The sequence below is a fragment of the Zingiber officinale genome, chromosome 1B (genome assembly GCF_018446385.1).
Source record: "Zingiber officinale cultivar Zhangliang chromosome 1B, Zo_v1.1, whole genome shotgun sequence".
NCBI classification, from domain to species: domain Eukaryota; kingdom Viridiplantae; phylum Streptophyta; class Magnoliopsida; order Zingiberales; family Zingiberaceae; genus Zingiber; species Zingiber officinale.
Genome location: NC_055986.1, coordinates 87,160,166 through 87,176,487, shown reverse-complemented (window position 1 = coordinate 87,176,487; position 16,322 = coordinate 87,160,166). Strand labels below are relative to the sequence as shown.

Here is a 16,322-nt window from a genome sequence, read left to right as displayed (position 1 = left end):
AAAACAACAATAATTTAAAAAACATTAACTAATGAAAAAGAAAGCTAAAATTGAATCTAACTAAAGAAACCCTTGAGTTGTCTCCCAAGAAGTGCTTGTTTAAGGTCATTAACTCGACCACATCTCCGTTTTCATGGTTATACCCAAGGAGACACGGATTTCTCTCCTAGGGTTGAGTGTGCTTCTTCTTCTCTCATTCTTTCCCTCATAGGGCAAATGTACTTCTCATTTTTTATTGGGGGCATTCTCTTAACAATTTTCGGATCATGTACTTCGTCCGGCGACCTCCCAAGAGGATGGAAGTTCCAATCCTCCAATTTGTAAGCATCCGCCTCGCTGCAAATGCTCACTAAGAAAGAAGAGACATGGCTAGAAGAATTATATAGATCATATTCCAACCTTTCCTTACCGATTACCAATGAAAGTTTATAGTTTTTTCACATCGATTATAACTCCAACTGTTGCAAGAAAACGTCTTCCCAGTATTATTGGAATCTTTAGGTCTTCTTCCATGTCAAGCACAACAAAATCTGTGGGAATAATGCTCCCACCCACTTCTACCGGTACATCTTCAGCAATACCCATAGGGTATCTGCAAGTATGATCAACTAATTGCAGTGTCATAGTAGTAAGTTTAAAGTTTTTGAGATCTAACTTATTACAAATTGAGTATGGAATGAAGCTAACACTTACCCCCAAATCACAAAAAGATTTTTCTATAAATTCATATCCTATAGTGCAAGGAATATAAAAGCTTCCTAGGTCTTGGAGCTTCGGGAAAGTGTTCTTCTAAAATAAAGCACTACATTCTTCAGTTAGAGCTACGGTCTCAATTTCTCCTTTTCTTCTTTTGTTAGACATAATCCTTCAGAAATTTGGCAAACTTCGGCATTTGTTGAGGTCCGCCTGCTCCTAAGCTCAATTTTGTTGTAGTGTTCCATTGGATTGACATCATGTTTTCCAGGAAATTGACCTGATTCTCTTGAAGATGAAGAAGCTATCTGGGCAATTTGGCTATCTTGCATTTTTTTGTGTTTATCTGAATTATCCATTCTCTGATTTAACAGCTTGATTTCTTGCTTCAATTCGTTTTGACCACAAATAACTTCTTCAAGCATTTTCTCCAATTTAGAAAATTGATAACCTTGAGAAGGTTGTTGTTGTTGAAAGTTTTATTGCCCAGGCTGGTAGCTTGGTCTAGCCCCCGAGGATGGTCCTTGTTCTTGATTATTACAATAAGAGAAGTTTGGATGATTCTTCCAATCAGGGTTGTATGTGTTGGAGTATGAATTGTTCTGTCTCTGATTGCAACTTATGATAGCATCACACTACTCAAGTTGATTAATTTGTGTAGAGATGACTCCCAATGGGCATGAATCTTAAGCATGATATGTGCTTCCACATGTTTTACAAACACACACTATGGCATTGACTGTGCTAGAATTTGTTCCCATATTTTCCAGCTTTTTAGTAAGAGCATCCAGTTTTGCAGACGTCAAAGTAATTGCATCTACATTAAATTTTCCTAATGCTTTAATTGAGTTTATATATAAATAGCCTCCACTTCTTTCTGTTGCCCATTGATGATGGTTTTGTGCTACACTTTCAATAATGTTTTTGGCTTCATCTAGGCTTTTGTTCATAAGTGCCCCTCTGGTTACAGAATCTAGAGACACTTTTGTATGATAGTTGATGTCGTTATAAAACGTATGTAGAACTAGCCATTTTTCCAGTCCATGATGTGGTCATTATCCGAGCATATTGTTGTATCTATCACATACTTCAAATAATGGTTTAGAGTCTGATTGTCTGAAGCTTTCTATCAAATTTCTCATATGAGCAGCTTTGCTTGGAGGATAAAATTTGTCCAGAAATTGTTGCTCACATTGTTTCCAAATAGATATACTATTTATAGACAAAGAATTTAACCACTGTTTGTCTTTGTCTCTAAAAAAAATCCAAATAATAATAATCGCACTGCTTCTACTGAAACACCATTCATTTTCATTGTACCACAGATTTCATAAAAAACTTCAAGATGTTGATTAGGATCTTCATGTGGTCCACCTCCAAACTGATTCTGTTGTACCATAGTGATTATCGCAGGTTTGATTTCAAAATTATTGGCTTCAACAGATGGTCTTGTGATGCTAGAACGAAGTTCTCTTGCATACGGTGCTGCATAATCTTTCAGTTGTTTGTTTGTCATATTTAAGTGTTCTTGTTCTTCTAGATGTCTTTGCAAGGTTTTTCTTCTATAAAAGGTTCTATCAATTTCTGGATCAAAAGGTAGCAAATCACTTGCAAAGTTAGATCTTCGCATACAAAGAACAAGATCACAAGTATATATATACATATATTGTCACAAAATTTTCTCACTGAAATACTGAAAATATAAAATGCATAATTTGAATTGCAACAAGAAAAATTATAGAAAAAGTAATAAGAAATTCAAGGTAAGATTGTGAAAACAAAATTTCTAAGACTAGTTTCAACTATGTAATAGAAAAGAAAAGAAAAGTTTAGTCTAACTCAAATGATTATCTCTAATGTTATAGACGTAGTCCCCGGCAACGATGTCAAAAACTTGTTACTCAGCCGCATGTGCACATTTTCGTCATCAGTAATAAAAGATTATCAATTCTATAGGGCCTGGTTATAAGCACAAGAGACGTCTCACGTAGAATTAGCTAAACAATTAACAAGGTAGGGAATGTACTAAGTAAGCAATTAGAAAACAGAAATAGGAAAGTAAATAAAGTATTTGGTTTTGTGAGTGTTCTAAGAATTTGGTTTCATTGTGATATTCATTGATGTAGCATGGTTCTCCAATTTATATCATCAATTGACATGCATTTGTAGGAAGTTGCCGGTTTTCTCCTGTAGAAGACAACCGGTAAGGGACTTTAATCTACACCTCTAGCGATTAGATAGTTATGATCCCTATGTAGTTCGTTAGCGAGACAGCCTGTCACCAACGTCCCTCGTTCATACATCACAGAAATACATCACCACTCAATCCACATAAAGGTGTACGAACTAAACACATTCAACTATCCCACCTCCTTGTAGAGACTAGCTTCACCTTTCAAGGTGACCCCCTAGACATGCATTAGCGGGGCAGCTTATCACTAGCGCCCTTCGGTTATACAATCTAGGGTATCCCTCTACGAGATTCACAAACATCACAAGCATTCAATCAAATATGGTAATTAGGTCCAAACACAAGAATCCATACAAGATCAAATAGATACAAAACATACCAACATCATCTAGATAGGAAATTGGCATATCCATGAGATCTTACATCAAATCACACCACAAATACTCCCTTAATCCTAGAACAATGAATATACTCCATAGTATAAAGATAGAGATCCAAAAACAAGGAGGTTACAAACATTTCAACCCCAATCGAGAAGAGAAAATAGAAATGCTTATCTAGAGACGATGAGCGATCTTCGGAACCAATCCTTAGCTTCTGGAGTCGATACGGAGATGGAGATGGTCTTGGATCGCTGGATCAAGGCCGAAGAAAGTAAAGAACAACCCTAAATTGGATCTCTCCAAAGGGAGAACCTCCCTCTTTTGAAAGAGGAAGAACCCCCCTTATATAGAGCAGGGCACGGGCACCACACGACCATGTGGCCTTCACACGGCCTCACCCATTCTAGTCACATAGCTATGTGGCCTTCACACGGCCGTGTCCTACTTTATCTTTGGATGGCTTACACGACCGTGTGGCTCAAACGACCTAGCTAATCTTGGCCTCTAGAAATCTTGCACGGTCATGTGGCACGCACGGCCTGGACTTGCTTTCTCTTTGGAAGTGTTGCACGACCGTGTAGATCTACACGACCGTGTTATGGATATGCTGCTGGGGTGACACGATCGTGTGGATCTACACAGCCATATCATGCTTCTCCTTTGGTGAAGTTACACGAGGTGTCTGCACCACACGGCCAAAGTCATTTTCCTCCTTGCTTCTTTGGCATGGTCGTGTGGCTCACATGGCTAGTGTTGTATTCCTTCGCTTGTTGACTGGATCGACCACGAACTTCATTTCCTCTCCAAATTTGACTCCTGTAAACAGAAAATATACAAGAGCATATCTCCGAACAAAGAAGAGTAATTATGCTAAAAGTAAGACAAAGAGTATGAAAGTGCATAGACAAAGTATACGTAAAATATGTGAATGTGCATTAAAACATGCTAAGTGAGTGAATATAATTTACGGACATCAGCGGTCCTGGAATTTAAGGAAAATATTAATACATTGGGGAAAATTTAAAAAAAGTAGTCATAAATTTTGAAACTTTCTTGCCTTTTTAGTAAAAATTCTAATTAAAATCTTTTGAACCCATTTTCCTCTTTTCCCAAGTCAATTTTTTTTCTCTGTTCGTTTTTCTTCTTCCTCCTCTAATCCCAAACTTTTCTTTTCATTTGTTTTTCTTCCTCTAATTTCTTTGATATTCTTTTTCCTAACTTTAATTTTACCCACAAAATCTTCCGCAACATGTCGCTGTTGTTATAGCCCAAGTCGCTATTGTCGCACACCGATTGCTACCAATGTCGCCGTCATTTATTGCATGACCGTTGTCTTCACTTGGCTAATGTCGTCGCTTCACTGATGCTCTATAAAAAACGCCTTTTAATTGAGGTGAAATTTTCTTGATTGATTTTTTTCACTTAGCCGACGCCGCTGTTTGCTACCAGCATCACCGTCATCATTCACCGACTTCGTCGCTTTGCTCCTCCTGAGTGAAAATCCCAGCTACGCCATTAACGGTGGCAATCCAAATAATAGCAACGAAAAAAATCGATCATTAAGAGGTCACTGTTGGTGCAGGAAGTATCAGACGATCGAACTTAAGTTTTGATTATGTCAAAGGGTCCAAAGTTAAGTTGTCTTGTGATCTAACAAGGTTGATTGAGCTTGCAAGAAAGTCCTAAGTTATCTTAGGCAAAAGTCCTAGTGGATTCTAGGCAGGTGGAAAACCCTACGGGTGGTAACTCTAGGCCCTAGGGGGCGGTAACCCTAGGTGATGGAAAGTCATAGTTGCGGTTATGCAGGTGGAAAACCCTAGAGGGTGGTAACCCTAAGCGAAAAGTCTTGGCGGGTCGAGCGTTTTGGGCAAAATCCTAGAGTCGGAGACTCTAGGTGAAAACCCTGGTGGTCACGGATCAGGTGGAAGTCTGGACGGATTGTGGAGCGGACATCCAACATGAAGACCTGAAGTCTCGAGCGCTGAGCAAAAGTCCAATCGGTCTTGAGGACCGACAATAGGTAACTTCTCCTGAGAGGAGTAGGTGAGGATGAGTTTTCCGGTGAGAGAACAGTAGGCGTCGGTTTGACCTAGGGTTTTCGGAGGAAATCTGAAGTCACAACTGGACATTCCAAAGGTTGTCAAGTTATTGATTTATATATTATTTGCTATTTTGTCTAACTCCGTTTTGCAGGAAACTAATAGTTTTGCAGGGTTAGACTTAGCCTTGATCGGTCAACTGGATGTCTGGATCGGTCGACCGAACCTCAGTACAAAAGGATCAAAATTACATCTCTCGGTGAAGTGTTAACCAGAGGTTCGGTTGACCGAACCTCGGGATCGGTCGACCGAACTAAGGATAGACAGAGACTCAATCGAGCTGGGTTGATCGGATCGGATAAGGCGGAAACCATCAGCTGATTGGTCAATCGAACGGCGGGATCGGTCGACAGAACAAATGTGCTATCTGGACAGAAGGCCGGGAGGATTCAGCAGATTCGGTCGACCGAACCTGGGGATCGATCTACTGATCCGGGTCAAGTTAAACCTAATCTCGAGATCAGAGGATCTGGATCAGGTCTGAAGAGCCTATAAAAAGGGGTCTCATCCAGATACTTCGAAAATCATCATTCACAGCGATGTTCTAAGCTGCGTGCTACGCCGAAACAACTCAACAACGCTCAGCTGCTGTTCCGACAATCGACGAACCAATTTCTAATCATTTATTGATGGTATAATCTATTTTTAAGTTCCGTACTTGTACTTATATATTTGTAAAGAATTTTGTATCTATGGTGATTGTCCAACGTAAGCGATCAATGATCATAGGCCTTTAAGAGTCGTCACAGACTCCGAACCAAAAAAAAAGAAACTTGTAGTGATTGTGTTTGTTGCTTTTCTTTATTCCATTGCGTTATTCTGAGTTTTACAAAATGAACGAATTAACCACGAGTACTATTCCCCCCCCCCCCCCCCCCTCAATCACGTTATCGAATATTATTTATTTATTTTTGGTCTTACATCGGTGAGCATTTAATTTTTTTAACAAAGAAATTTCATCAGTTGCTCATCACAACCAACATGAAAGATCTACAGAAGATGGAAGAGCATCGATTCGATCCATCGCATACCTGGTTCATGTTTCATGATTCTGAGCTCCCTGTTTGTTTTTCTGTGTTTGCAGAACCAGATTGATTTGGCTCGTCCGGTTGAAACCGATTAATCCATGCAATACAGAAAGCCTGATTGAACAGAAGCTTTAAATCATAAGTATAATGAGGCTTCTGTTGCATTGAGTAGTACACGACATTGGATTGGAAATTGACAGCCAGAATACACAAAAAACAGGTGGTTCCTAAGTATGATTGCAACTCCATTCTCCCACAGCAGGAGAAATTTGAGCATGGACACGAGTATACAGCTCCTAAGATCAGTAAGCACCTAAAGCTGCAAGTGAGGAAGGAAGGTTAGCATTCCGCGTTGAATATAGCTAGCACTGCTGTGAAGAGGTTGATGACGTCGAGATATAAAGAGATGGCTGCGCAGATGTACTGGTCGTAGCTGTGACGCTTGATGAGATTGTCAGTGTCGTAGATGATGAAGCCAGAGAATATGATGGCTGCCAAGCAACCGTAGATAGTCGTCGAGACCTTTCCCATCGGGATGAAAATCTGCACCAGTGAATACTTTGCAAGTATTAGAGCATTTCATCAAAATATTTACTTTTCATCTAAAATATTATAAGTCAATAGCAAGTAGAGTCGCAACCTGGATGAGGCAATACAACATGAGGACCATAAGGGATGCGAACAAGAATGGGCCGAGGAAGTTGAAGTCGTAGCCTCTTTTAGCTGCCCAGAAAGTGTAGCAAGTGAGACCCACGAAGACGACGACAGTGAGAGCTGCAGCTTCCAACACAACTTTGCCTGAACCAATTAAGATTGGCGAGAAGTTGCTGATCAAATCTCAGTTGAAGAGGTAACAAGGAATAGAAATATCAGGAGAACGATTATGCTTTATTTTGATGTAGTTTAGCAATCTACTAATGATAAATATGTACTTATACAAATACTGAGCAAAACTAATTACAGGAATTTGAGGTTGTTTCACTGGACACAGCCTTATTTCATCGAGGAGAATAAAAAGAATGTAATTATTGAATGAGAAATGACATCAACGTTTAGTTTCATTAATAAATACAATGATAAATAAAATAGTTAATTTTGTTCTTATTGTATCATTCTATTTGTCTGCTAAAATCATCAGTCATTATCAATCAACCTAGCTCTCCTAGCCTAGTCACAGTCAGCCAATTTGGTACAATTGACTAGATTTGTTGAGTTCATTCGTCATAAGCCGCTCAAGATGATTAAACTAGTCAATACATCGAACCTAGATGAACGTCCATTTAATTTTGCTCACTAGTCACATAATAGCTGATTTATGCTCAATTAGCCTAATTTGAAAACACTGTTTGTCTATTTTCTTGCTCAGTTTGGCTTGCTTGGGTAATCCAATTACCCCGCTTGAATCATCTAACTTTCTTAGTTGACTTGGCTTATTTAACTCAATTAACTCTCACATTTTGATCACTCAATCAATTCTATTGGCTAATCGACTGCTAGGATTGGTCATCTCAACCAATTCCTCTGCTCTTTCCAACCCAACTATTTTGATTTTCTACTTAATCCACTATACTCATCTCAAAAATCTTTTAAGCATAATTTCTAAGACAACCCATGAATTAGCCAAATTCATTGCTCTTGCTCAACTTGTACAACTCATTGGGTTCATCCTGCTCACCAAACCAAATTAGCTTCCTCAGTGCCTTGTGACTGACTCAACCAACTAATTGGATCCATTCAACTCATTACTTTGTTCAGGCCAAAAGGCTTGTCTCACTCTCACCTATTAGATCTATTTACTACCATTTGACTTTCGAACTTAGTGGATCGTTTAAACTCATTCAATGCATCCAACTTAATCAACTGGTTTGACCTAGTTGACTCAGGTCACTCAACTCAAGTTGTTTAATCTATCTAACGTATTATCTCGTGTTGCTTTGGTAGATAAACTCGATCAACTTGTTTGACTACATTGAATATGTATTTGGAGGACGAGAAATGCATATTCAAATCATCTAACTGAATGATGTGTTTTTTTAATACACAGATGTACTCTTTTTTTTTGAATTCATTCTAATCTACAATGGCCATTTTGTTGTCTCTCAAGCTCTAATTATGCATAAACATGTAAGGGTTTGATAATGCAAAGAGAACTGCTTCTGAATCTAGAAAAGAAAAAACAGAATAAATTTAGCAGAAACGTGATTTGATAAGAGATATAATCCATAAGAATCGCAAGATGCACTTTAAGGAACAAAAAAGGAGAAAAAAAATCAAGTATTAATCAGATTTCTCCATTTCCTGAAGTAAATTTCATGAATGGCGACGATGTAACTGAATAATATCTCGGAAAGAAGCAAAACGATTTGGCTTAGAACAAAGGATCATACGAATGCCAAAATTTCTTACAAATTGCGATCAAAAGCTTGGTGATTACCTTTCGAATTCGCGCATGCCATCCCTATAGCCAAGCTCATGCAGATAGTGAACAGCGTGAGGAGAATCAGGTTCAATGGGTGGCGCTCGCGGAAGTAAATCATCGGCAGCAACACTGGTTTCATCGATTTCCACAAACATAAAACAAATCACCGATAGACCCAACATTTCAGATCGAAGAAGAAGAAGAACGAAGGAAGGAAGGGCCATTGATCGAAGCCCTAGGTACCTAAAAAGGGGGAGACAACAATGACGATGAGGACGACGAGGGAGGCGGTGGTGTGGGAGAGGAGGAAGCCGCGGATGGGCTGGACGAAGTTGATGACGCAGGCAACGGCGATGGTGAGGAACATCTGGAAGCAGACGATGGAGTAGACTTTGCGTACGAAAGCCCACCGGATCTGAGGGTTCTCGGCCATGTTCGGGTACAGGGCCGCGTCGCCGGAACCAGACTCGATGTCGCGGTCGCCTCCCCTGTGCTTCGTCATTTCAGCCGGCCGGAGATTCTAGCGATTCCGATTGTGAAGAGGGATCTCGATCGAGGGAAGCAACCAACGGATTGTGGACGACGACGAGGAGGCAGTGGTGGTGGTTTAGGTTTCCATTTATAGTGTAACCGTAATGCACCACTGCGGTTGGCTTTTCTGTTTTGTGGCAGGGTCAAGTTTCGATTTAACCCCTACAATTGTTTGAAATTCTCATGTTTTTTCCGCCTTTTCTGGCGCATATTAGTAATTTAGATTCTATCACTAAAATTAGAATTAAGTTTATTTTTTTGCATTATCCATTTGAATTTGCAATTGTTTATAATTTATAGAATTAAAACTTATTTATATTAGTCAAATGGTATAATTAAATAAAGTCTACAATTATAAGTCTAAAATAAAGTACTTAGACTAACAATAAAAGGACTAATCAAATCACTCTCGTGCTATTCTTATTATATACTTCCCATAAGTGGAAGAATATGAGCATAACTCAAAGGGGGTGTTTGGTTGGGGGTTATCAATGATAACCTTGATAGGTTATCAATGATAACCATGTTTGGTTTAAGTAATGATGATTCCGGGTAATGTAATATTCTTGCCACGTCAGCAATAAGGGAATATAACCCGGAATCAGAAAACCTTACAAACCTTAGGTTTTCTACGATTCCGGGGTTATCAATATTTTTTCTCCAAAATTACCCTTTGAGACGAGGAGATGAGCAGGAGTAAATTACAAGGGACGCCGATCGCGGTGTTATTGTCATCGACTTTTGCCTTCTGCCCTTCGATCTCCTCCACGAGATTTCTTCTGCTTCGCCCTCACGGAGGTTCTCCATGTTCGATTCATCTCCAAGGCACCCGCCTTTGTGTCCGCTCACGACTTCCACCTGCCTCTATTCAAGATCCCCTTCGTGAGAGGTCTTCTTCTGCTACGAGAAGCCAATGCGGAGCTTGGAGGCGATGGTGGTTGTGCTCAGCATGTCGCTGGCGCAGGCGCGGTCCATGTACTACCCATTCGGCGGCGAGGTCATGGCCAACTCCCTCGGCGAGCCGGAGTGCTTTGTAACGGCCACAGCGCCGACTTTGGTGTCGCCTACGTTGACGTGGAGCTCTGGGAACTGGCACTGGGCGACCCCGACGACTCCGTCGAGGGCAAACTCATGCCGAAGAAGAAGGCCGGAGTTTTCTGCGTCCAGGTCAGTGAATTTAAATAATTAAAAAGACACCCTTTATAATTGGTATTACTAAAAGCATAACCGATAAATTTTGATTTTCTAATTATTCATATTTAGTATAATAGAGTGGTAAATGAAGTGATTAATTATAAGCCACCGGTCTCAAGTGCGGCGGCCTCGTTTTGGCGTGCAAGTTCGACCACCGCGTCGCCGACGCCTACTCCGCCAACATGTTCCTCGTCTTCTGGTTGGAGCTCGCCACTTCAGCCACGCCACCCACCTCTCTTCCTTAACATTTACTATATAATTGAACAAGGGGTAATATAGTAAATATCAAGTTAGATTATACCATTACTTAGGTTGAACCAAACAAGTTTAGGATTATATTTTATTCCCCATAACCTTAGTTATGTGATTACCAAATAATCATATAACCAAGGTTATGCTTGATAACTTGAACCAAACGCACCCAAATAGTTGACACGAATTCAGCTTAGTGATGATGATACAAGCCTATGACATGATAAAGTACGCGATGGGTCCTGAATATGAAGCCTATGCCGATGGATTTTTATGTAAAGGGGGAGTGTCAGCATAGTGCCAATTGATGGATTCACCGATACTATATGATCGATATCCTAAGACCTCTTCTTCTGGCACGGCATCGGTTAATTCTTTCAGATCCTCTTTCGTCAACCTCACCTTCAAAGAGCCAATGTTTGAATCCAAGTTCTTCAACTTCGTTGTTCCTGAGAGAAGGGAGAAGAATGTATCAATCAAGTTAAGCAGTATAATATTTCTGATTTCCTAATCTTACAACCTTCTTTCGATGATACGTTGTCATTAGAGACTTCAAATTATATATCGAAAAGTGCTAAATGTATGTTCAAACTGAGATTCTCTACTGTCACCAAGGCTTTCAAGGTTGATACAAGCATGTAGGTGAATAAGTAGGAAAGCATAATGATTATGTGTAACATAATGTGACTTGACATGAATTAACAGTGGTATTTGATTAGTAAACGTGTTTACTAACAATCGATCTACATCCTATTCCGTGAATATAAACATCAGATACTGTCCAGGAACTTATGATTTACCAATGTGGATCGACATGAATTAACTGTGACATTCGGTATTATTAAACTTGTGTTTTACAAACAATTGATCTTCATCTCATTATATGATATAAACTTCAAATAACTTTTGTTTTCATTGTACTGATAATAAAATGAATGTATCATAATTTTCCGGACAATTGAGTACCTGGGATAGGAACCACGTCATCTCCTTGATGGAGAACCCAAGCTAGAGCTAGTTGAGCAGTGGAACATTGATGATTTTTTGTCAGATTCTCTACTCGATCGTACAAAGTTTTGTTCTTTTCCAAATTCTCTGCCTCGAACCTTGGAATATTGGTCTTGCAAAGTCAAGAAAATTGCACAAATTGATCCTTAGTGACCAGTACGTGGGAACCAATTTATGACAAACCATCCAGTTAAACATCACCAAAATTGCTCAAGAAATGTTACAGTTGGATAAGAGATCATACCAAAGGCATAGGTACATCAGTAGGCAAACTTTCCGTGACTCCTCGACCGCCAAAAAAGCCACATCCAAGAGGGATGTAAGGAACTATCCCGATACCGAGTTCTCTACGTGTACATTATATATCACATAAAAACAACAATCGTCACTAGTTGCAACATTATGAAAAATATCTCAAGATAGTATATTTGCCATAGTATGTGGTCAAGGAATGGAAAATTTGCTTGTGTTTTCTCTCCAATTTATCAATCAATAAAACAGGGAAGAGAATCTAGAAGTTTTGTGCTTCAAACAAACACATTTTTGGAAGTGAGAGACCCAAAAAAGCAAACCAACAAGTTGATTTCACTAGTTTGCTTATAGTTTTGAAGCTAGTAAGTTTGCATAAAAACATGATCCAATGTGTCTCATTTTCAGTGTTCGATATTCATGGCAATATGTGCCTGTTATCACGGAATACAGAAACTCATAAATGCATCTGATACTGCAAAACAAAAATAAATCCAGTGTTAACTTCAGATAAAGTTGAAAATTGTATTCAGACCTGCAAAGTGGGACTATCTCTGGCTCAATGTCCCGAGTCCACAGAGACCATTCCATCTGCAATGCACTGATTGGATGCACAGCATGTGCACGTCTGATCGTATTCGGACTTGCCTCCGAGAGCCCAATGTATTTCACTTTACCTTCTTCCACCAATTTCTTTAGTTCCCCCATCTGCAAAGAAATTTATAGCAGAATGGATAGTTATGATCATAACTACATGGTAGAAACCATATCTAATCCTTGCAACAGTCTCCTCTATCAACACAATCTTATCAACTCAGCACTGATAGTAAAAAATCAATGTAGAATGCAACTGAGAAAGTTTAAGAGAAATATGGAAAGACCCATACAGTTTCTTCTATCGGCACAGTCTTATCAACTCGGTGCTGATAGTAAAGATCAATGTATTCCACGCCGAGCCTCTCCAAACTTTCCTCGCAACATGCCCGCAGGTACTCGGGCTTACCATTGATTACGGCACCTGTGGCACTAGAAGAAGAAGAGGAAATCCCAAACTTTGTGGCTATTTGGATTTTCTCTCGAGGCAATTGCTTCAAGGCCTAAAGGCATTTTGTCAAAAATATCAAGTTTTGTTCACCCGAGGCAAATTTCCACCAGCAAGCAAGCAGAGGAGCAATGAGATACGAACCTTCCCAAGCAAGATCTCGTTGGTGCGAGGTCCGTAGATGTCGGAGGTGTCAAAGAAGGTGATTCCATTGTGGAAAGCACGCTTGATGATGGCGATGCCGACTTCATCACTGACAGGGGCGTTGTATACACCAGTGAGACCCATGCATCCAAACCCTAATTTGGACACCTATCATCCATCACCACACCACATTTGAAGTGAAAGAGCAGTCTTTACAGCAAATTTACAACAGAAAACTGGAATCCATAAGAAATAACAAGAAATCTAGTTGTACCTCCAAACCCTGGGCGCCCAGCTTCACTCTAGGGATTTGAACCTGCGCTTGCTCCGCCACTGCTGGGCAGTTCGATTTGGGTTTAGGGCTTGGAATAGGTTCAAAAACGCGATTGTTGGATCATGGAACAAATCGATTAAATAGATGGCATGGGAAAGGAATAGGGATGGAGGTGACGTAAGGAAGGACCTCATGGTACGTAAGGAGGGACCTCATCTTCTCAACTGGAGGGTGGCCCCCGCATTTCAGAAAGGGATAAATTGTTGACTTCTCCTAGCAAGAATAGCTTATCGATCAACGAAGCATGCCATGTAAGTTAAAATCGATTCCGAATTTATCTATCCTTATCAACCATCAGGATTAATCCGTGGGACGACCTCATCTGAGCTTCTCGGACGAACAATGGGCGTTGACATTTATGTACCACGGCCTCCGGCCTCCATCAGCACGCTTCTATTTAAGTTTGGGGTGGAATACTGAATATTGGTAAATCGAAAATTTTACGGTAATTTATATATAGAATATGAAAATTATGAAAAGATATATCATAACGATGTATTTACCAAAATGGTACAATAAAATAATATAAAATTTTTATTTTAACTCTCCCATCAATCTCCTCTACACAATCATCATTTTCCAGACATCTGAACCATATTTTAAATCATTTTGATTTAAAAATAATAGTGATAGTGATGAAGTCAATATTTTTCTCCCTCCCTCCCTCATCTCGTGCATGTCTCGCCGCTCTTTGTAACTCTCCGATTGTAGCTCTATTTTAGTGGCGAAATCGTCTCCCCACTGATACCATACATAAGTGTCTTCATGTGTCCCTCAGGCGGTATTAAACATTTCCACCTATAAATCCACATTGATCGCGACTCTGTAGTGAAAGGTTTTAGGATTTCTGATAATAATCTCCTTTCATAATGGTGCAAGGAAGTGGGTTGGGTGTATCATCCTCTTCACTTCATTTATCTACAAATGTATTACCTTAGAAACTCTCTAATTTTAAAAAGCTCGGCTAGTTTGGTTAATAATTTAATTTTTTAAATTATAGGGTTTAGTTGATGTTGGGCAGAAACTGTATTGTAATAGTATCCTAGGTCACTTTAAAAGTTTTCCTTTTTAAGCATCTACAAAGAAAGGAATGCATGATGGATCTGTTATTTTATATGATCGACACATAGCGATGATCAAACAATCACCCTTTTGCATTTTCTTGGATATACAAGATATGCAGCATATCCGTGGTATCTTGGCCAATATATTTCAAAATTGGGATTCAACTTCTCAAACTTTTAGATTCTTAGGTACAACTTATAATTGTCAATTTTAATCACAAAGTAATTGTATAGTAAAATAAAATATTTTGAAAAGGTTAATATTTTAGTTAGCTAATAACCCCGGTAATGGGGTATCATGGCAAACAAGGGTCTGATATGATCTTATATTAGGCCCAACATAACCTGATACGATCTCATATTAGGCCTAATGTGGGCTTGATATGTGATCATTTTAAGCCCAACGTTGGCCTAATACTTATTTATCTATTCGTAGAAGTCAACTAATCATTTAAGTTGTATAGGTATAGCGGCTGCCTTTACAAGAAGAGACGTTTCTTTGTTACTTGGTATTGCAGACCGAGGTGCTTTGGTTCTAATCAATTCAACTAAAGCATCTGGCCACCTCTTTCTAACTTACTTCTCAAATAAAAAAGAAGCTATCAGATAAAGAATTAAGGAGTTGCTTAAATTTTATGTCAACCGCGTTGAAGAAGAATATGATGTTTTATTATTTTACAAAATCTACATTTTGTATATATTTATTTATGTCTTATTTTCTTCTAATACATATAAGATCCATTTATGTCTTATAGATATAGTAGTATAGTAGATGATTTTGAGAATTTTGTTAGATTCAACTGGGTTGAAGTCATCCTTGAATTTATGGCTCCACAATTATCTAAGATTAGGGACATATTTTCATCAACTTAGACAATACATTCTAACACCAACCTCCCTTACCTAAAGGACTTTGCTAGTCTTTTGGTAGTGAGCTTATTTTTTATATTAAATTTAACAATATTTTGCAGACATGTATGAATTTTTAACACTGGAGCATGTTCCAACCCCAAAACCATACAAAATTGAAGGAGCATGAATAAATAAGTGGAGAAATATTCTTTCACATATTAGTAAGGCGAGAGATTCGTTCGATCGAGTCTCACACGAAGAGATAAATTTTGAATATTGTCACTTAGATTAATATGCTTTTTTTACATTTGTTTTAATAATTTGGCAGGTTGTGATTGACCTAATCTCTACCCAATATGAGAAATCATTGGTTGAGAACCTTAATTTCGTTGATGGCATTCCACGTCTAATGGAGACATCACAATTTGAAGACAATAAAGTAGGAAGCCAAAGTAATAAGGAATGTTATAACTACATTATTCAAGCAAATTGAATTAAGGAGCTAAGAATGGAGAACATGCATTTGAATGATAGGGTGAAAGAATTACTCAAAATAAAAAAAAAATACATGCAATCTCAATCAAGTGATCATGTGGTCGATCCTCAATGTGAACCAGTAACTTTTGGAACAAGAGGTAGGATAGGACGTGACAAAAGTTGCTATGAGTACAGGGATACTCCAATTGATAGTCCATTTTGGCTCCAGATTTTATCTAAGAGAAAGTGGAGAATATACAAATATGTGAGCCTGTGGAGAATATTTTAACAGAAGTAGAGGGTAAAAACTTTATAAAATAACCTGATGTTGCAGAGAAGGGGAAAGAAAAAATTGATATGAA

The 16,322-nt window shown here is 38.8% G+C and overlaps 2 protein-coding genes across 2 annotated transcripts; both read right to left on the bottom strand.

Annotated features, from left to right (window-relative positions):
* Positions 1 to 6,657: 6,657 nt before the first annotated feature.
* LOC121976699 (protein LIFEGUARD 4-like) lies at positions 6,658 to 9,261 on the bottom strand. Its single transcript, XM_042529026.1, has 4 exons — positions 9,057 to 9,261; positions 8,829 to 8,942; positions 7,035 to 7,192; positions 6,658 to 6,937 (listed from the first exon to the last, which is right to left on the bottom strand). Exons 1-4 carry the CDS (start codon positions 9,244 to 9,246, stop codon positions 6,734 to 6,736), a joined length of 666 nt encoding a protein of 221 aa, XP_042384960.1. The 5' UTR covers positions 9,247 to 9,261; the 3' UTR covers positions 6,658 to 6,733.
* A 1,784-nt stretch (positions 9,262 to 11,045) lies between these two features.
* LOC121976623 (probable aldo-keto reductase 1) lies at positions 11,046 to 13,561 on the bottom strand. The gene is made up of 7 exons (XM_042528909.1): positions 13,508 to 13,561; positions 13,234 to 13,401; positions 12,935 to 13,144; positions 12,583 to 12,755; positions 12,043 to 12,145; positions 11,757 to 11,910; positions 11,046 to 11,239 (listed from the first exon to the last, which is right to left on the bottom strand). Exons 2-7 carry the CDS (start codon positions 13,375 to 13,377, stop codon positions 11,046 to 11,048), a joined length of 978 nt encoding a protein of 325 aa, XP_042384843.1. The 5' UTR covers positions 13,378 to 13,401; positions 13,508 to 13,561.
* Positions 13,562 to 16,322: the final 2,761 nt, after the last annotated feature.

Bases quoted from the DNA above. Each gene is read 5' to 3' on its own strand.
- LOC121976623 (XM_042528909.1), bottom strand. From the start codon at position 13,377: ATGGGTCTCACTGGTGTATACAACGCCCCTGTCAGTGATGAAGTCGGC. The intron at 13,145-13,233 runs GTTCGTATCTCA...AAATGCCTTTAG, and splicing joins ACGAGATCTTGCTTGGGAAG to GCCTTGAAGCAATTGCCTCG. The intron at 11,240-11,756 runs GTACTCAATTGT...CCCTTCTCTCAG, and splicing joins TGACGTGGTTCCTATCCCAG to GAACAACGAAGTTGAAGAAC.
- LOC121976699 (XM_042529026.1), bottom strand. From the start codon at position 9,246: ATGGCCGAGAACCCTCAGATCCGGTGGGCTTTCGTACGCAAAGTCTAC. The intron at 7,193-8,828 runs GTAATCACCAAG...TAATTGGTTCAG, and splicing joins GGCATGCGCGAATTCGAAAG to GCAAAGTTGTGTTGGAAGCT. The intron at 6,938-7,034 runs GTTGCGACTCTA...TCACTGGTGCAG, and splicing joins TGTTGTATTGCCTCATCCAG to ATTTTCATCCCGATGGGAAA.